General features: G+C 42.5%; 1 protein-coding gene across 1 annotated transcript in view; it reads left to right on the top strand.

The window, feature by feature from the left end:
* LOC100745489 (puratrophin-1) overlaps positions 1-21,997 on the top strand; it is a 137,945-nt gene that overhangs the window by 25,770 nt on the left and 90,178 nt on the right. Inside the window, exons 3-6 of the mRNA XM_033319203.1 lie at positions 9,090-9,207; positions 20,273-20,366; positions 20,481-20,570; positions 21,025-21,114. Of these exons, the coding sequence (XP_033175094.1) occupies positions 9,090-9,207; positions 20,273-20,366; positions 20,481-20,570; positions 21,025-21,114 (392 nt within the window). The remainder of the gene's footprint in view (positions 1-9,089; positions 9,208-20,272; positions 20,367-20,480; positions 20,571-21,024; positions 21,115-21,997) is intronic.

Raw genomic sequence — 21,997 nt, 5'->3', positions numbered from 1 at the left:
CCTCGACCCTCCGTTTCTACTCGTAAATAACGAGGATCGCGCGGGCGTGAGACCCGCCACAGGGGCTACGTCGATAGCAACGACTAGGGACGGGACGTCTGAATGCGAAAAAGCTGGCGAACTCTCGAGGAAACGGAGAAAGGCGGGTCTTCGTTCGTTTCATTCAAGCTGCGTCTCTTCCATTGCTCCAATCTTGGCTTTCCAATATCATAGCGTCTATGTACATCTTCTTTCAGTAAGAGATGATAACGAGAAATAAATAAATCGAAGCATTGCTTGGAATAGAAATGAATAGAGTTGGAGATACGAAAGATAGAATGTGATAGGAATCTAATTATCTCTGGTCTCGAAACGTTAATTTGGATTTTTGTTAATGCTTGAAGTATTTGCAGCGTCGTATATCTTTTCTTTTCAATGAAGCATCTTTTTATCTAGTTCTATATACATTTCGTTTTTCTAGTATTAAGGTTTTGCGGTCATATGGAAATACCAATATTATCGAAATTTACAACGTATTTCTCTAGTGTTTGCAATAAGAGGAATAAAATGTCGAGCCAATATTCTCATAGTACTGCGTACAGAGAAACTAATCACAAAACTAATTCTGACGAGTTTCTCAAACAAAAGCCATATAGGATCGACAGAACCTGGTATCAAGCACGAAGCTCAAGATCGTCAGAGGCGCGATCCACGCAGTCTGTACGGACACGTTCGGTACACCAAGCCGCTACGTGATTATGGTTATCACCCGGCCGATTGGATCGAGCGTATTAGCCACGCACGAACTCGCCGCGCGCATTCTAGACCACACTGGCGAGCGACCGAACGAGCGTCTATATACGTATGAACGTATGGAATACTTTCAGACGAGATCGAGATGAGGATTTCTGAGAAAGTTTTCCGCCATGCTTCTAGTGGCACACGCTCGACCCGTGCGAACTCGTCTCCAGTCGCTTCTTCTTCTTTGATCTTTGCCTTTCTTCACTTCTTATCTTTTCGCGTCTCCTGTGACGCGATGATTCACTGGAATTCGCTCTTAATTGAGACTACGTTACGTACATATGTCTATAAATAAACCATGCTGATATATCGTTGAACTACTTATTCTTGTTAAAATCGAGATTGACAGATTTTAGCGATGTTCGATCAGTTTATTTATCAAAGTTCGATTTATCAAGGATTTTTATATGTGAAGATCACAGGGATTCTTTCTAATTTTATTGTCACTTCGTGACTAAATTTTCAATATAAAACGACTAAAAATTTTAAGCCATTTTAACAGGGTTAAGAATTTTAAGCCACTGCTTTGTAAAATATGACTATAATAGAAAATGTGACTCATCGCGTTCTTTCCCCGTACTCTTCGTATTTGGGTATTTTTCATTCTGGACTTTATCGTATTTGAAATCTTCCAATACGTTTCGAATATTTGCTTTAATTAACATCGATCTAACCAATGCTCTTTTCGAAGAATCATCGCTTTATAGAAAGATTAAAATTTTCAGCACTGAATTGATCCATCTTCAAAGAAACTTGAAATTACAAAATAGAAAAAGTAGTGCTCGTCTTGATCGTCGATCGGATTTCTAAGAATCGAGAGAGATTCAAGAATCGATTGGTTAAGAAGGAATTCGAATCTGGATCCTCGATTTGCCGGACGATTGACCCGGCCGATTGAGCTATCCAGGTCGTCGACAAATTACTTCTTCCTAAGTCTAATGTTTCAAACGGCTGCCGCCCACAATTTCATCTCGCGCCACGAACCTTCCAGCAAATTGCCTCTCCTTTCCGCGGGTTTTCATCTTCCTGCCGTTCGTTTCGCCAAAGTTAATGATATCCTCGAGTTTCCCAGGTTCTTCGTATTTCGTCTTTCTTTTCCGTTCCGATGCAGTTTTTCTTCTCGCGGTTTTAGTCGTTGCGTGCGCCGATCGTTACGCGTTTAACGAGCCACTCGGTAACGCGTTCCCAACAAATCCATCCAGAACGATCGGCGGATAAAGTCAGGGCGTGGTCCCGCGTCATTTTGGCGTCGCGATGCGCGAAGGGGTCAGCCGTTAGAATGTGTTCCACGTTGGAAACCAATGGAAAGTTTCGATAGAAAATTGCCAGCTCGCTGGGGAAACTGACTTGATAAGAATTGGGATTCTGGTACAGTGATACAGTGGTACAGCGTTCTTTTTTTTTTATTTTTAGAGGGGCTGGAAGATTTATGGAAGTCGTTTTGGGACATGAGGTTTGCGTGTGTAAGGTACATACACGATCGCTATTATTTACGATTTTCTGTTTCTCGCGAAGCGTACATTGTTGGCGTGCGGGGCCTACTGTAAAGTCTCTCGAAGGCCGTGGGATCTTAACCCTTTCACTGATAAACTGTGGCTATACTCATTCACTAGATCTGTGGACGAAGATTGGTTTTATTCGCTTTCCACGATAGAATATTCTGCAAAAACGCGGTGTTCGCGAAAATTATATTAATATCAATTTCGGGTACAGTTTCCGCGAGGTAATTTCTAGGCAATCATCGAGCGACAGGATGTATCATATTTCCGTGTGTACGAAACACGGAAAAAGCGGCATTGCGAGGCGCCGTTCGTGCTTTGCACGTCGCGCATGATCGACGAGCGGTACGCAGAAGTCGATAGTCTGTCGAAAGGTGAAAGATCGAAGGTTAATAGGGGTCGAGCGTTTTTTATCGCATTACGGCGAATATTCTGGCCTAAGTAGTGAACACGAGTTGGCCTTTGTGCGAAGACTTTCCACAAATAAGATGTTCCCCTAGGTATTAATCAACGCTTAATACGTTCGCTTACTCGCGCGAATCTGATCCGGGGATACGCGCGAGCAATTTCCGTGAAATCGTTTAACGTGAACGTATTAGAAAAATTCTAGCGCGGTGTAAAACACGAGAAGATTGCAAAGATTCCATGGATTCCGAGTCTGCGTTAGCAGGCTTGTTTGCCAACAGATCGTCAGAGTGTTTTACAAGATTTGGATTTTTTTAATAACGAAAAGAGAAAATTCGATGTTCGATTCGATGATTATTTAGAAATATAATATCCATAATCTATATACAATTTAATATTAATGTAATCTATATCTATAATCTATATATAATCTAGTATTTAGATTATAAACCTAGATTAGATTTCTTTGACGAACGAACGATCCAGAGAGAAATCCCTCGTTCGCTAGACCACTAATCTGTGATTAGACTTCTTCTGATTCCAGCGTCCAAATAGCTGACGCCTGGAGCTCCAGGCAATCGCGTGAAAGTGGCTGTTACTTCCGAAAACCATAAGAACAGAAGAAATCAATCGTACAACAGCAGAACTAAAAAGGAGAAATCCTTTATTTGCTATCCCAGAATCAAGCCAGTCAAACCATGCGCATCTTCCTCTTGTCTAATCCCAACTTTTTAACAACAGACTCTTAAAACTAACCTCTAGACAATAAATAAAAAAAATCTGATAAAAAGAAACGAATGGAGAAAAAGACGAAGAAGGAGAAGGGTAGAAATATCCTCCGTATGAAATCGTCAAATTTCACCTATCAATTTTCAAAATGCATCGACTCGGCCTTCGAAACGATCGGACGAATGGAAGGAAACATGATCCAAGCTACCTGTCCGTCGCGGTGTGATTATAATTGCAGATCTGGCATTCAGGATCGGCATTACCGAGTGGTGAAACCTTCGTCGCGATTCACCATGAGAAACGTACAGGGGAATCGATTATTCGGAGAGAGGTGCGCGTATTGGTGCCGTTCAACGACTAATTAAGCGATTATAGCGACTCTCGAGCTAGCTAACGAGTGTTAATCCGCAGCCAAGTCGTGGCCGATAGAGCCAGCGCAGGGTCAACTTGAGCGCACGCTCGCGCGAGCACCGCGATAATTTTACTTATCAGCGTGTTTAGACGAAGCTCCCTCTTTCCAATGGAAACGATCTTCCTTTCTCTTTCTGCCCGTTTAGTTTCCTCTGTCTAGTAGTCCGTCTTCAATTAAAATCAATTTCTTCGACACGATGAAACTGAATATTTGTATTCGAGAGCGTTTTCAAGTTACGACGATATTTTCTATGTCGCGACGAATGTAACAGGGAACGAGCTTTCAAACAATCGGTCTTGCGTTGATTTGTTTCTTCTTGAAATCATAAGTGTCGTCTTCAAATAGTACTCTTTCAAGATAAATAGGTTCAACAAGTAATACTAAAATACAAATGACTCGACTAATTAAGGATAATTTGGCAATTCAAAAGCATGTTTTAATTCAAGCGAATAACCGATTCACGCTTGTAAAACGGTTTTGTGGTTAAAACAAATCTTTGCCTAAATTCCATTTCTTCGATTAAGAGTATGAAATTGCAGAAACAGTCTTCTTATAATCATAGCGTGCAGAGGTACGATATTAGCCGATGAATTTATTTATTTATTGATTTTATATTACCTTACCTAAGCGCGCTTCGAAGTAACGATATCGGCGCATTTCTAACCGTTAGTTAACCCGTGCGCACATTCGTCTCGTCAAAGAATCCGCCATCGAGCTTAAAAAAGGAAAAAACACCAGGATGCTGAAAGAAACCAACTTATTAAACCTCGCGTACATTCTATCCGCTAGATCCCATGGATTTTTTCTGGCGAAAGCACATCGATTTCCTGGCTCGGTTATTCAAATTACCGTTAAACCGAGCCGCTTGAGGAATCCCTGGTAGCGCGCGTGGATCGCCGGTTACGATGGACGAGCGAGAGTCGCGCGACTGCGATCGTAACGCGCCTGGATCCTCGCGTCCGCAGCAACGGCGAGGCGCGACTAATTAAGCGATTAGCGGCTCGCTAGCGCATCGAGGTATTAATCCGTAGCGTGGTCGCGGTCGAAACGACGGGACACGACTTTGCTTCGTTCTACGAAATAGTAGAAGAAGAAGAAGAAGAGGAAGAAACGTACGAAGAAGAAGACGAAGAAGAGGAGGAAGAAGCCTCTCTCCTGGCTAGATCTTTCTCTGTTAGCGAGCGATCAGCAAGCATCTGGCTCGATCGACGCCAATAATTCAACCGGGTGTCGGTGAATTACACGTTCCGCTACGCCCTGCAGCCCCTTTTCACGGCGCTCGACGTTTTCATTTTAATAGAAATCGATCGTGCTCACAGTCACAGCGTACTCGCGTTATAGCGATGGGAACTAGCGAGCTATATGAAAAAGAAACGTGGATCCATAGAGAGGTAGAAAATGAACGAAGGTGGAGGAGGGGGGAGGGGAGATGAATCGCGAGCGTGCAATTAGAAATCGGGGATCTACGGGGCGGCAATAAATCCAAAAAGCAACACGGCTAATGGCGCACGCGTATTGACGTATCCATCCGACTATCGTTCATCTTTCTCACGAGTCGCGGCGGTACGCATCGTCCGCCTTGCGGCTACTCGCGATCTTCTCGACGCTCCCCTCTCTTACAACCCCTTTTTTGCATCTGCATCTCCTCCTCCTACTCTTCTTCTTCTGCTTCTTCTTCTCCTTCTCTCTTCATTATCATCGTCGTCATTTTCTTCTTCTTGGTTTTCTTCATCTTCGTTATGTTTATTCGTTATTCTCCCTGACTTGCTTATTACTCGGCATGTGAAAAGGATAGCGGATCAAGCGGATTCCTGTCGGCGTGGCGGCGGCTCGCGAGGTGGAGTGGACGCGCGTCGTGAGCATAAGTACGCTTGATTTACGCTAAAAGCCGAGTACTCGGCCCCGGTTCGTTCAATCTTTATCGAGGGGGTAATGCGATGATGATGGACGAGCGACGATTTGTAGAGGCAGAATGCGCGCCACGCCGCGTCGGTCCACGATATATGCGCCTCCGTCGTCGTGGAACGGTTATTATTGTAACTCGATCTCGGCATACGGCGTCGAAGCCGGGTAGAAAGCGCTGGAATTTCGTAGGCCTCGAGTACCATCGGGGGAAACTTGCCGAGGGAATTGTTTTGGAGGGGCGCAACTGGCATTTTAGTCTGTTTCGTGGGAATCGAAAGCGATGAAGTCATTTCGCAGGGGTCGCCGACATGTTCGGTCAGATACCGTGATCGATCCTTAAAGAATCTGTCGTAGTGAAAGTGATTTTTTCGGTGGAAAATAATTTCACGTTGCGATGACTTGTTCCTGTATTCAGGACGATTTCTTAATTTTTTTATAAAGAACCATCACAAAAATGCTTCGGAAAATATCGTTAGATTCTCCAAAAACAGTTCTGAACTATGGTTTTAACGATTTTCGTATTAGATGTAATGGTCAAAGTTCATAAAATTTGTATGTTTTAGAAGAGCAGGAGGATTTATAAATTCATTGGCCAAGAGGGTTAAATCCTCTCTACCCAAACTCCAAGGGATTACAGCAGCTCTGAAAGGTTTTCATTAAGAGAGAATCTCAGTGTCCCAAAAGTTTGATCTTCGCCAATATGCTTTCACCTCGTAACATCCAACCCACGACTTCTCCATTATCCATTCTAATTCGCTTCATCTCACTCGTCAACCCTCCGGAGATTTTGTCCGGACGCAAAATTCCTCCGATAAACGTCCATCTACCTTCCTCCTTCCTCTCTGAATCCTAGCGAACGACTGCGAACGCAAATGGGCGCACGTTTCCACGGAAATACGTGAACGATCGCCGAAGGCTGCATAGAAAATCGGGAAGCGACCGAGGGAAGAAACGGGCACGGTTAATCGTGTCGTAAACATCGAGAACGGTGCTAGCCGACGTGATTTCTCGAAGCAAGGAAATGCAAGATCACGCTGCCCGCCGCGACCTTTTTTAACGATCCGGCGCAGCCGCTCGGATTACCATAACCGATCGATTACCGAGCCTACTACGAGCGCGGAGCGGTTTCACCGCTCGATGAAGACGTTAAGGTACGCTCTAGGACTGCCTGCAGCCCAAGAAGGCCGGCATCGTCTTTATGTCACGAGGAGCACCACGAGCGTTTTCACACATCGCACCTGGACAGTGTTCGTGAGCCAGACTTTTTTCTTTTTCGTGGAAACGCTTGGATACGTAACATTATTTCCGAGAAATGCCCGGAAGAACCGGTGATCGTTTGTGCTAATTCAGAAACAGGTAGTTGCGCGTTTATGGAGACTGATGTCGTGTTTCTGGAGACGCGTTTCATGATTTTCAGCAATAAGGAAGACTTAATGATACGAATATCAAAGGGGTTCAATCGTAGAAAGATGAAATATTCTAGGATAATTTTGAGGATGAATGTGTGTATCACGTAGCATAAGCAACAGCAATATAAAGCTTTAGTATTAGGTTGTCTCAAAAGTTTCTTTCGTTCCATAAGGTGATAATAGATGAACAACAATTTCTGTTTTATACTATTTTATTGAATTAAGTATGATCCATTTCGATCTATTTCTATTATTATGTTCGTGCATAATTCAATAAACTAATATAAAACAAGAAACATTGTGCGTCTATTATTTCCTTATAAAACGAAAGAAACCTTTCGGACAACCTAATATATACGTACTAAAGAAATTTTAAAATTCCACTTTTTTTATATCGATGCTTCAAACGAAGAAGTATTTTTCAATTTGTTACAAAACTTTAAAGTTGTCTTTCTACGTCGTAGGAAATTTCTTTCTTCCGGAATTGATCGAAGGAAATTTGTCTTTAGGTAATCAACGAATCGGTCTTTCCAAACTAGGAAAGTTTCATCTTCATAAGCCCAAGCCTGCTATTCGATGATCAAAGGGATTGTATACTGTACAGCACGTGTTACATGTCAAAAGTGTATTAACACTGGTAACCCGGGAATTCGCAAGCGTACACGAGTTTGCCCACTGGCATTGGGCATTATCATCGCCTTGCCATGTAATCGCTTGTATAACTTACGCCACTATGAATTATCATTAACGCCCTGAGCGATCACCCTCGGGCAGATTTCGAGCTGTTGCTCGTGTGTTCATTCGTAACGGCACGCGTCAGAGGCACGTGATCACGCATGTCAGTCAGCTTTCCAAAAGAGACGAGTTAAGCTTCTCCGGTTTCTTCTTTTCAATAAGAAGATAAAGAATCATTCCATCAGAAATTCGTACATTCTACACCGTAACTTATTAATATCAAATTATTTTTATTGTTTTCGATCCATTTCTATCCTTCAATGTTAAAGAATATCTTAAAGGACAAAACACGACCAAATGCTTACTGAAATGCGTGATTTCTCGATTCAATCCTACATCAAACACCTTTTTAAAACATTGAAAATAACTTTCTCTTGCTAAAATGCGGGCAAAACTAAAATATAGAAATTAGAGGATTACAGAAAGATCGAACATCCATCTAACTCTTACTCCCATATCGATCGCAATTGTTGTCATCGAGCAACGAAAGCGAAACCAACTCTAAGGAAGAACGTGGTTGAACCGTCCAAGATCGTATCGCTCATATATCGAGTCTAATCGGTGAACAACGACAAGATCGCGAGGTAACATCGGTCGTGCGTCAATCGAACGATCCGATCGACGGCGGATAGCGTCCTTGTGCATCGATATCCGATTCCACGTCGCGCTCACGATTAAGACAATAAGATTTTACGACGTCCTCTATTTCATTTGTCGCTGATTATACCAACGATTCGATCTCGGCCCGTGTTTGGCTATTACATTTTCATCGATATACAGAGTCAGCAGTCAAGCAGTCAAGATTTTACCGGAAGATGACCTACTCCGGGTGGCGCAGATAGGCACGGCTAAAAGCCGATCATTTAATAACTTATACGTCAGTTCTCGATTACGATCGACCGTGGTGCCAGCCCGAATCGGATCACGGTCTGTAATCAAATGCTGTTACCGACTTTTATTACGCCGTTAATGCGGGACGATCGGTTCATGGATTGGCTCGCGAATGCGTCCTGCGTTCCTTGCTACGTATTTTTCAGTCACCAGTGCCTCGGTGTGTGCGTGTGTTCATTGTGCCGCGAAGAGTAGAGAGAAAAGTCTTTAATCGATACTGTAAATTCGACCCATCTCGAAGCACATCGTTAAGTCTCCAATGTGTTTATGGGTTGCACGAACGATTTCGAGGGGTAATTAATTTTTCGAACTTCTGTGTTACAGGTTGCACGGATGCCTACGGCAGACCCGTTCTCGAGTTCGAGGACGAGCCGACCAGAAGGGATACCCTGTCTGTTAAGGAAGTGTCGTCGTTTCTACTCTACCTCGCCCGTTTGCCCAGGTAATTACGTAGCTGGCTTACTTTTGATTATTTGGACGACAAATTTGTTATTTCGCCAAATGAAGGAACCATTAAGTTATGCAATAAGTAACAGGAATTTTTCAGTATGTACAGTCTCGTTTGCATCGTCACGTAATGACAAATTAATTTCACGCTAGCAGAATGAAGTTGACACTGGTTAACTATTTACGTTATAAAGGAAAGTAAATTGTGCCATATCTGTAAAATGTCAGGTGTCGGGTGAGTTATGAATGGGCGTGTTCATTAGGTGAAAAGGAACAAGTATCTGTACCGGTAATTAATCATCGGTGTATTTTCCTTTATTTTCAACATTTTTGCCATCTTTCTACTAAGTTTCCTATTCGCTTTTTACGAAACCCCGGTTGTAACGAGTTCCATTACTCCTAACAAAATATCTAATATCTTTGTATCCCACGATAAGGAAACTATGTACAAACAGACTGTAGAATATATCCAGAAATAAAGACATATTTCGTTACAAGCTACTAGATAGGAAATAATAATTCCAACGTGATACTTGGATAATCGATTTCCGATATTCGATAAGTACTCGCTATGCAGCATCGCCATCCGTATCTTTCACGCGTTACGCTCGAAATCAAGGATATATTGCGATGACCGCTTTTCTCGGCAATCACCGTGGAATAATAACGGCGATTCATTAATCCACTCGGCGAGGAACGAGCTTTCCAGCCGGACGAACATGATCGACGACGGTTTCCGTAATAATTATAATTTCCCATGGCCGCGACATCGACGACACGCCCACAGTAATCACGGACAAGGTGCAAAATCGCGACTTGAATATCGTGCTTCAACTACGAATTTCCTAGACGTCAGAGCATGGCCCGTCCCGCGAGACAAATCGTGACGCGGTTATTAATTAACCGAGGGCGCGACGTTTTTTCTAATTAGCCCACTGGGCCGAGGCTAATCGGAATCCAGTTGAAAAATGGCTATCGTCGGTAATTACCGTGCTTGTTGCTCGATAATTCAATTACGCTGATAAACGACCGGCCTTATCGGGATTTTCAATCAATCCATCGTCTCGAAGGACTAACGAGGACCTTCCTCGTTCGACGTCCTCTTCACGTGGTTCAGAGTTCGTGAAATTTGTATGATACTTCGACCACGCGTCTAGCAACGTCGATCGTTAGAAAGCTTGCTGCTTCACCGACTGACTTTAATGGTGTCATTAATATTTCCACGAAAACTCTGTCACAATGTCCGTACGTCGACCGCGTTGTTTGCATAAATTCCCAAAGGTGAAACTCTACCTACGTACAAACGTTCGTAGAAATTAATTTCCATGTTCCTGGCGCGCTGCCTTCTATTCTTCTCTGTCGAAATCGCGAGTTATTATCTCGCGATTTCACACCATGTACACATTGTATTTACTAATCGCTGGTAATTAAGCTGACGAACGACGCGCAGATTGTCTCTAGTCCGGCCCATACCGAGGTGCGATAAATAATCGAAACGGAGAAACAGGTGTCGCCCTTTCTCTCCAGGCGAATTCTTTCGCCGCCGCGAGCGAGCTGGGCGAATTTTCGATCGTATCGATGCACGGCATTAAAACGGTGTTCACGCAGTGTTGCGAGTAGGTGAATAAAGGCCCGGTGGAACGGGAAAGGCGGTAAATCATGCGCCACTTAACGCGTCGGGGAATAGAATTTTGAATAACGATCGTCCATTATCGCGGCGTATCGAGGAAAGCGTGCAACACGAGGAAACTGAATATATTTCACATTACATAATATGTCTATTGTTCGGAGAAAGTGCATATTTCATTGATAAGAATCGAGCATAAAGCCAATTTATTTTATTGCTATCCTTGCCGTGCCGTTTAACCGAGCCGCCGCGGCTCTCCGATCGATCGAGACCCTAGGATCTCTGCCAATTCTGCCCGCTATTGAAGCAACTCCAATAGCCTGCCGTGCAATTTCCTGATCGAGAATCGATGTACGGTATGGCGATATTTTACGTATCTCTGGCAGCCGATGCGACTTTTTCATTTCGCAACGATTCTTTGACGACCACTTCGAAAATTGCGGTTTCCCTGACGAGCTTTGGGAAGCTCGACTATGTCGGATTCGTGAGCTGTGATTGAGAATACGAATACCTTGAATAGAGCAGAGAGAATATTTAATGGCAAAATTATCGAAAGTTTTAAAATTTCCTTTCTTCATCCCTTTTTCACAACTAGTAAAATCATGACTTCTATTCACATACTCACAATGGGTCTCGATCGATCTTCGGAAAAGTTCCAACAACCCAGAAGCAATCTTTGTAAGAGCTACCTCGAAACATCTATTTCTGCTATTAATTTTGGAGAACTTAACCGATTAAAATTACATAAATTTCTTTCGAGTTTTGGATGCTCCATCTTCATTTTTTTTTTAATTTTATTGTTTTAAATGGTACTACCGGAATCTCGAACTTCGCTGAAAATCGCGGGTCACAAGCTTTACAAACGCAATTCGATCCTTTCGCCCGATGAACATCTAAACGAGCAACAAAACAGTTTCCACCCCATAAGCTTCGTTCCAAAAGCGGCAGCAGGCCGATGAATTATTTAGTACCAAGCCGGCAAACGAGCACGATACCCCGGCAGCGAGCCGTGCCGCGACCGTAAACGCCCTGGACGCGTTTTTTTCTAGCCGGTCGATCGCGATTAAGAACCGTTTCGATCGGGACGAGCTCTAAGCCTTCTGGTCGATTGTCAGCGGGTCGGAGGAATCGAAAGGCGATCGTAAAGGATGTGGCCGAGTAGGATTCGCGAAGCAAGGTCCTCTTCCTCTCGAATCGGTCGCTCGTTTGGCCGCGTTCGCATGCTACCCAGCTCGTAAAACATATCACGTACGATAGCCACGGCAGCCTATTGCGGTATCGTCAATCGTGCGGCTTTATGATGCCCCGTGCAACCGGACGAGCAGCAGAGAGAAGAAACGATATTCCGCCCCGGGGCTCTCCTCTTGAGAAACGTCCTTCTATCTTTCGATATCTACTCAGCCGTTTCATGCGCGCGGAAATGGGAAATTCGAGGTGAATGGCCTCGTCAGAGCTGTGTTTTGCTGAAATCTTTCGGCCTTGTTAAGATTCTATTAAGATCAATTTGAGAGCTTAAAAAACATTGGATGTTGCACAAGTTGAATAGCGAATATCTACAAGATCGAAGGGCTAAAAAGGTAATATTTACGTCTTCTTCAAGAAAGCAGTGTTTCCAATAAAGTTGAGAAAGCATGTGAGAATAAATGGTAGGAATTAGATAGAAGAATTAGTTTCGCGTGTCATCAAGAGGAATTCTGTGGCATCCACGGTCGGAATTATGCGGAAAATCGGAGGTGAGTTCGAATCGCGAGACAATCATTACGAAAGAATTTTGAACAGCGATGTTCTGCGAGATTGGACATAATAAACGCTTAATAACATGCGTCGTGAATGTAAAATACATGCAATTAATGCCTCGTGACGGCGTTTTCTCATGGCGAATGGAAATGACTTTACGCGAAATTTCAAATATCAGGTCTGGAACGCGTCATCGCGCAAATATTCCGTCAATATGCATAAATAATGTTCGAACCGGCAATTTTCCCATGCATTTTTAAAAGATTCTTCAGGAGAGAGTTGTGAGAATAAGTAAATGCAAAAATAGTGCGAGAATACTTTGATATAATACTTTGGTATACAGTTTGATACGAAACTTCCTTGAAGTTGATCCATAAAGTTACAAGAATCTTTTAACGCAAAAAAACGACCAAAATTTTAATGAATGTCCGATTAACTCCAGTTAATCGAATCTATTGACTTCAACGTAAATTCCTATTACGTAAACGAAAGGTAATAGGCAATAGGAAGAATGAACGAACTCCATTTATCTGAATTATTTGTCCCACGGCACAAATTCAGGTAGATGGATAAAAGTGAAATCAACAAAATCAGCCATCAATTATCATTACCTCATTACTAGCTACTTATTTCTACATATACTGAAGGTATAACAGAACAAACCAACCAGCTCAGGATCCACGATCGAACGTTTCCCACGATCATAGGAGACAATCGAACACGATGGTGCGTTTTCACCTGATGCATCCCTGAAACGGGTACGCGGAAGGTCGTCGGGGTTGCGAAAGTTTCTGGTCTTTACGCGTGTCCATTATTGCCGGTCGTCTATATTCTGCAGTAGCGAAGAGGAAAGTCGCGAGTACCAGGCGCCGCGCCGTTGGAATTCGCCGACGAAAGCTAACAGTGTCATAATGATCCCCTGAGCGGAACACGATCCCCATAAATCAACGTACCGGTTACGCGGGATTCATTAGCGTTTTTCCTCGTTTGTCACCTTTTTTCTGGCAGTGTGGCGGCGCGCGGCGCAGTCTCAGTGGGAAAGCGCAAAACCGACGTTGACATAGCGGTAGGCCAATCTATCGATGGCGGATTACTTCGTGGATACAGGCTGCAGATTATTTATTGATCGTACGACGACAAAACACGGATCTTGTGTGAAACTCTGAATTTTCACACGTATTTTTTACTTTCTATTTCCTTTTACTTAGATTAAGTCTGCTTTGAATATCGTGTTAATTGTTGGATGTCTGTCTTACGTATGCAGCGGATGATCGATCACTCGGAAAACAAGTTCGAAGCAGACCCTAAATAAAAGATAAAAGAATGAAAAGTACGTGAGAAGCTAATCTCTGAATTTTCACATGAATATATATATATATATATATATATATATATATATCTTTTTTATTCGAGTTTAACTTGCCTAGATGATTTGTAAAGTATTTTACGAAATGGTTGATCAAATTCAATGACGTGGAGAGAACAGTTTTCTCTTGGGGTCGATTGAAACGCGGCGATAATTAATATACATCCGAGATAATAAGTTCTGATGTATGTGATTTCGTGTTTCTTATGTAAAGTGACATACTTGTTACTTGATTGATGAATTGTTGGGAATTTTGTTTCCATGGATATATGTCCAATATATCGGAACATCTTTACTCTTCAACAAAATTAGTTAAATCCCTTTGACAAACATGTTTAATAAATATGAGAATGATAAGTGGCTTCTAGTTGACGAATACAAAGTTCAATCTGTCGAATTCAAGATATTCATACAGCTGTTTATTGATTGAGATTCTTAATACCGGTAGGAGGACGCTTTCAGCAATTAATCAGTAAGAAAAACAAATCATCCAAGCGTCGATGAAAAACGTTCAACTCCTCTAACAGTTACCATAGTACGGAAAAAACTTGTCCCACATTTTCTATTCCACTGAAAAATCCACCTGGCGTAAATCGTCACGCATTAATGGAACTTGTTCGTTAATGAAAGAAAGCTGTGTGTCAAATGGACAGTCTAACTAGGAGAGGTATCATTTACCGTATCAACGTTGCAGCGATAGCAGAGCGCCTCTGTTAATTACCGGTTGTCGCGATTTATTGGTCCAAGGTCGGGGATTTTCACTTCTATCAGCTGCTTCCTAGATTCTGTGGGCGAAACCTGTCGCGTGGCTAGAACCGGAAAAATTGGATCGTGCTTGCACGAAGAACACGCCTCGATCTCGTGGAGATCGAGGGTGAAGTGGCGAAAGTTCTGAAATACGCCACGTGTCCTTGCGAGATTGCGATGCATTCGCGATTTCGATCGTCTATTTGTTCGCAATCCTTTTGTTTATTCGCACTTTCTTTTCCCTATACTTCTTTATTTGCATATTCTCTTTGTTTACAATTTATGTTTATTTCATCTGTCTACATCTACTATTTATCATATGTCAGACATCTTCGTTTGCAACTGCAGTTTGTTCATGTGCATCTAACTCACCACTTAAATCAAATTTTCGAAACATTTTGAAACGTAATTAATGAACGATCCATCGTATCAGTACCTATACCTAGCACAATTAATCAAATCTTTAAAATCCCATCACAAATGAAATTCCTTTTATCCCTTTTATCCCATTTTCCTCATATCCCAGCTACTTAATAATCCGCATCAAACTCTCCTAACAATTAGTCGGCTCACCGACACGATAGCGGTTTAAACTCAAAACTATCCGTGCAGCTGGCACCTCGTCGCATATCGCATATCGCTCGAGAGGGAGTCACGAAGTCCGGAGATTGCACGACGATAGGATCGCGGGGGATCTGTTGGCCGATCCAGTTGTGCACCTGACCGCATTTCTGCATGAGTTATGGACGTGCATCAATCCTTTTAGCCAAGCTCCTACCATCGGGCTCTGATCGTCCCTCCCGCGTCTCCCAACCACCCTCGTGTTCGATGGTAACGAGTAACGGGTTCGGCGAAACGTCCCTCGTTGCTATCTCGCTTTTCCCCGCGGGACCAAGATCTAGAACTGCAGTTTGTCGACCCACTTCCAAGATCGTATCAGATATTCGAGCATCTCTTTTCCTACCGTTCGCTCGTTTTCCTCCCATGTATTACATCCTTCTCTAGAGTGTTCTTTCTCTACTTTTTTTCGCTTCGGTTGCTTTGACTCTGTTTCGCCGGATTGTTAAGCACCCCTGTCGTTATTTAAGATTTCGAGATTAGGGGGATCCTTTCTGGTCTCTGGATGCCGATGGTGGAACGCTGATTTCTTCAAGTGGCGGTACTTCAGATCGTAGTGAATTTGTACTTGTGTGTGTAGATCGATAGGGCAAGAGTGAAGTTTTTGGGAGCTAGGGTCGAGACGTTGGAGATAGAGGAATTTGGGAAGTACATCTGGAAATGCCAATTGGACTCTTTAGTGGTCGTAGTTGATTAAGTTAATGATAGGTAATAAAGGAAATCGCTTCTAGGGGAAATATCGTACGAGGCTATAGAATAATAGGAAACAGTGTATCGTATATCTTTTCCATTTATGTGCTTGGACGTGAACTTAGAAACTTTGCTATTGCTTGAACAAAGAAGAGTAGAACTGGTTCATGAATTAATCCCATATTTTGTGATTTCTGAGAAACAGTGAACGTCTATATACTTCGCCGACTGTTCAACATACAATATGTATACATAGTTGGCGTGTGCAGCATGATGTTATTGCATGCTCAACTGGCATAGGTGAAGTACATTGGTCAGAACACGGAGTTTTGCTTCTACTTATCGAACTGTCTGTGATTTCAATGCGGAGATTTGTATGTTGATTGGTCGCTACAGGCATATTAAGAGCTCGACGGAGCGTTTCGCCCGACAATCGTCGTGTCAATGGGACATGAATGCCCTCTTATCGGAATTTTAAATGAGTTGCTGTCGAACGACAGGTTGCACAAACGCGGTAGCCTTATCGAAACTCTATTGCGTATATCATTCGACAACTATCAAAAACAATACAATTTTTTTCTATCTTTTTTAACGCGAAGCACTCGAATTCCTTTGAATCGGGAATATTCATGCAAAAGTGTAGTTACACGTTATACGTAAGTGTAGAAGTGAAATTAACATGGAAACGCACAGTATCGTTTACTGAGGAAACGAATATCTGAAACGATGTGCATACAACATTAGAACGTAATAAGTATGTATATTGGCCTTAAATTTTAGCCATAGACAGATATGCGAGGTTTAATAGGTCGTAATTCTTTGAACTCGATGCTCCACTTATGAATCCCACGATGGTTTCGTATTTCGCATTTCATTTGTAGAAATATCAGTTGACCATGTTAGCAACCGTTGATTGAATTTTACTTTCACTTTCTATAATTTTCTCTTATACATCATAAAAAAGAGAAAGAAATTACAGATAGAATAAACTAACATAAACGAATGTTGTTCGTGCTACTTATCTCCTCGATAACAATTCTAAAAATATCCAAGAATAATTCATACATCTTTCGATGCTAATGGACTATTGTCCTGACATCGTCGTTGGCAAATTTCTCTACGAAGATGATACTAATTTGCATACATTCCACGACAATATCGCAATTACGTAAAAGTTTTTATCGTTGTCACGACCTGAGAACTATGCACTCTCCTACCAGGTGTCGCGTTTCCTTTGATTGTTTTTTTCTTGCATATTAATTTAAACACTCAGCACTGAACTCAGCAGATCTGCACTGTTAATAACGCGTAAATAACTGTCTAACCAGTACCAGTTTCAGTACGATACTCTAATCGAGCTAATCGGTTTTCTACGAAACTCCAGTACCCTCGATTCTAGCAAACCACAAACTGGAGCATCGCGTACGTCACTAGAAGCCGAATCCAAGATGATGTACATTCTTTACAGAGCACCCTACTTTTATATCGACGATAAAGATATAAAAAGGAGAAGATTAGAAAAAGAAGAAAACCAGAAGGAGAGCACTCTTATGAAAAGATTAAAAATTGGAAAAATTCGAGAAAATCGAGGTCTCCACTCCTTTAACCCAGTCCGCACGAACGGCTGCGGTTTTAAGTACACATAGGATAGTCTATTGCGATTTCAAACACGCTATTTGACCAGTAACATCCAGGCTTACAATGCTGCTAATGCGTTTCTTCTAAGAGAGTGGGCAGTGGCGTAGCGGTGGCCGACAGTTACGATCGAATTGTAAATCCACGTGTCACAGTTACGGCGATTCGTTTACTCGACAAACGATCCTGGAGGTTAATTGAGAGCGGCTGCACACGCTGCCTATAAGAGAATTTTCTATGGAAATCGTGGTGACGCACGCGCAAACGCTATTTCAACGTTTGCGGTCTCTGTTTCGGAGGTTAAACGTGGAATGTCTTGGGTTAGGTTGAATTCTCAGCACTTCCATGGTTTCCTGGTTCGTTTTGGAATTCTTCTTTCGAAAGGCTAGTTACGGTTTCCTAGGCAGTTGACATTTGTTTGCGGTGGCCTGGAGTTATGGATCGTAAATATTCAAACAGGTGGTTCCTCGATTTGTCTCTCAAGTGTCGATCATGTTAGGAATTGACAAGCTAATGTGATATTTCATGTACAAGCTTTTTGCAGGGGACGTAAATTTTGATGTAAATTATAGTTTTCTCTCTACATTTAATGGAAGTGCCTTTTAACGAACCTAAATCACTCACGTCTATGCTATTCCATCGTCCTCTATGCCTTGACACTGTTACTTATACTATCCAATTAGACTCTGTGTCCCTTCGTGCGATCACGAATGTAGTCACGGAAAAATCGGTTTGGCTTATCGAATCGATCGACGGTTCAGGGAAACGCGTGACTAACTATTCCGTGAGGCTGTGAACGTATCATTACCGTGCATGAGAACAGCCCGTAAATTCAATAAATACGGATTCGAGTGGAAGAGGACGACGCGAACCTGTGCTATCCGATATGTATCGAACCAATCTTCCCGCTTACCATCACTTCGATGAATTCTTCGAGGACAGTGTCTTTGCTGAGGGATATCTTCTTACTATTATTTAGAAGATATTCAACGTTGTAAGCTATACAGGGATAGTCACAAAAAGCAGAACGTTAAAGTATTTCTATTGAGATTATGGTAAGTGTCGAATTCTGTTTTTTAATATATTACCCGAGGATCGTCGATACTTTTTTGAATATTAAATTCTTTCAAACGTTTTTGAATTGAATTCTAAAGTATATATTTGGGTCGTGTAACAAAACCTTCCCTTCCGCTCTCAACATATTGAACATTGTACTCGAAGAACTTTAATTATATTTAATTAACCGTGCGAAGAATTGAACGCAAGGGAAAGTTTGAATACCGTCTGGTCGGGTTAATTCCTTGGTTGGCAGTCTCAAGAAGAAGAACGAAAGTGTCGGTGGTTGCACGATTTTTGTTTGTCAATGGAAAGGTGGAGGGGCATGAAAGCTAGCACGGCAAAACGGGGCTGGAGACGGATTAAAGCGATCGCAATGTACAAAGAACGGCATTGTAAGCAGTGCATACGCCACTGTGAAGTGGATGCATGATTACTATGTGTATGAAAAGGGGTCGGGGGACGCGGAGGGGGTTCCACTGCCACTGGAGCCGCGTGAGAAACGCTGCATACTTACGCGAACCACCCACGTGTCACAGCTTAATGCAGAGGATCGTGATACGCTTTTCCTTCATTCGATACTCTAATATGATCCCTCGGTGCCTCGAGTGAAACGTTCCCTCTAAGTACACATGTGCATGACAGGAATAAAAATACCAGGGTACAGACTGGGTTAATTATGGGTCTCGTAGGTCTACGATGGTTCTCCGTGGGAAGATGTCAAAAAGTGCTCTAGAAAAGTTCGAGTTCGATTTCACGAAGGAACACGCGACATATTCATGGTGCGTTTCACTCTTCGAATTGTTTGATTAACATTTGACGCGTTCGTGCGAATCCTTTATTCGCGCCAATGATGCATACTGTTATTTATTTTACTGTTCATACATCACAGGACACTTAGTGCACTTAGGACAGGCATAAATAGATATGTACAATTACTACAGTGCGGATTTTTATTTATGCAAGAATATACAAGATATTCAAAGTGCAATACACTTTATATTTGATAGATAAAACAATTTTCTACTTAAGCTCCATTTTTTGAAGTATATTCATAAATACTATTAAACGAAGGTGATAATTATCGAATGATTTATAATTTCAAAATCAGCTAAACAAGATATTACAAAGTGAAATTTACTAACACAATCTACTATCATATTAAAAATCTGGAAAAGAAACTTGTTTGCAATCAGGGGATCATTATACGTATTAACAACTGCGATACACTTGAGAAGAAACGCAGGGAAGAAAATTACTGGATTATCCGCCACGAAGGTCAGAGTGAAACGATCGAGCGGCCCGTCGGTGGATCGGGTCGTATCTTCGAGCGCACATAATCGGCGCGCGAACGTGTCGACACGACGAATGACTCGTTTCACTCTCTGAGCATGACTCGGAGGAGAAATCGCGGCGACACGCCGCTTCACGTGGGAGATCTTGTCAAGCGTCGGACTACCGTATCACGGTGACTCACGCGTATGCACGGAATGTCTCGATAATTTATCCCGTGCAATTTATTTCATCATCTGCCAGAAACGGTTCCTCGTCATCGAGCTGATCTCGTTTCTCTTCTGATTTCAGCTCCGATGTCGCGAAGAACGGATTCACCCTTCTGGTTCGTGGATACGTCCCGGAGTGCTTGGAATTTCTCGACAAGGTTCTCACTCTTTTGCAGGTAAAGCAATTAATCTCGTAGTTTTATGTAATTTTTATTCTTGTCTTTATCTATGACGAGATGAAGTAAATTGGACGAGAGATAAGTTTGAAGGGAATGATTGTTATTTTTCAGGGACGAGTAAATGTTTCTCAAGCGTTGCTTCTGCAGAACTTTGTCGCTGAAGAGTCAACCGATTCCCAGTTACCTCTGAGTCGCGTTAAGGTAAGCATACTTGATTCTATTATCCTACTAATATTATTTAAACTAAATCGAAGAGTTTGAAAATTGAAGAGTGAATGATTTTTATTCCTATTGAAAGATTCCACAGAAACAATATTAACTCTTTCGACATAAATTAATTACAATAACATTCCTATATAACGAACAATCTCCATGGATACTTGAACGCGCACACATGTCCTTCGCAGTGGAGGGATTAAGCAATTGTCTTGAATATAACTTGTGTTCAAACGCGGTCATTGTTTGCTCAGTCCCAATTCCACGGTGAAAACGTTATTCCTCTATTGGTAACGCGTTTCGTCTGGACGTCTCGATTGCACGGTTCTCAACGAGAAGAAAGGAAACGGTTCCTTTTCGAGTACGATTTTCGGAGACACTGTTACAAGAGTCATTTATCTTGTCGAGGAGTTAAAAGCGTTTCCGATTTTGCTTTCAGACGATCGTCGTGGACGAGGACGCTTTGAGAGAGCACATTCCCAGGCGAGAGCAGAACCACGACCAGGCTCAGTGGATCGCGTTTTATAAGGTAACCAAAGCTTCGTTCCATTTAATTCTCGAGGGTTTCTCGTTTCGTTCTGCAGTGTTTCTTCGCTGTGAGTGACTCGCTTGTATGTATATATGACCACTTCAAAGATGTTAGGGGAGATAAAGGGCAGCATTAATGATACAATAATTTACCATGTAGCTATTTCTCTAGCGGCGATTATACTGTAACAACCCCCTTGCATTCGTATATCAAAAAACACATTCTCGAAAGAATTCGCTAATCTCTCCCTTCCTGCAGTCGCATCCACCAGCCTAATCTCGCTGATGATTTTTCTTAGTAGATCCCGCACTTCACCGACTCCCTTCCTTTCCTGCCCGTATTACATCAAACCTTATGTCATCCTAATAAAATTCCCTGATCTCTTCCAAAAGAATCCTGACATCCAAACTTTGCACAGCACACGCCAAACTTATAATCCAGCCAAGCACCCTATAACGAGCGAGCAATTCGACCAGTGACAGGCAATTCAGTGGAGGCTCATCCGTCTGAATCCGAATTGCGACAAATTGCTTCCGAAAACGATCGCGCCTCGACAATGTCTTCTGACGGTAGGACGGTGGAAAAAAAAAAAAAAACAGAGACAGAATCGGAGGGACAGAAATTTCGCCCGGGCCGGTTGACTGAGTGTCACGACGGTGATTCGGCAGGTTCGATGAAAAATGAACGGGCGACCGTGAGCGGAATAATTGTGCCGGGGCCCGATGCTCTCTCGAGTCGCGGCGCAATTATTGTCGGAGAATTTATCCTGCGACTGGTGGCACTGACCGATGTTACCAATTTATCCGTGGCTCTCAACCCACGGCCGCGCGCTTAATGGCGTTTTAATGGGTCCCGTTAAAGCCAAGGAAAAAAGGAGACGCGC

The sequence above is a fragment of the Bombus impatiens genome, unplaced genomic scaffold (assembly GCF_000188095.3).
Source record: "Bombus impatiens unplaced genomic scaffold, BIMP_2.2 scf_0136, whole genome shotgun sequence".
Classification (NCBI taxonomy): Eukaryota; Metazoa; Arthropoda; class Insecta; order Hymenoptera; family Apidae; genus Bombus; species Bombus impatiens.
Note: the sequence above shows the minus strand (reverse complement) of the source record. Positions and strands in the feature narration are given on the sequence as shown.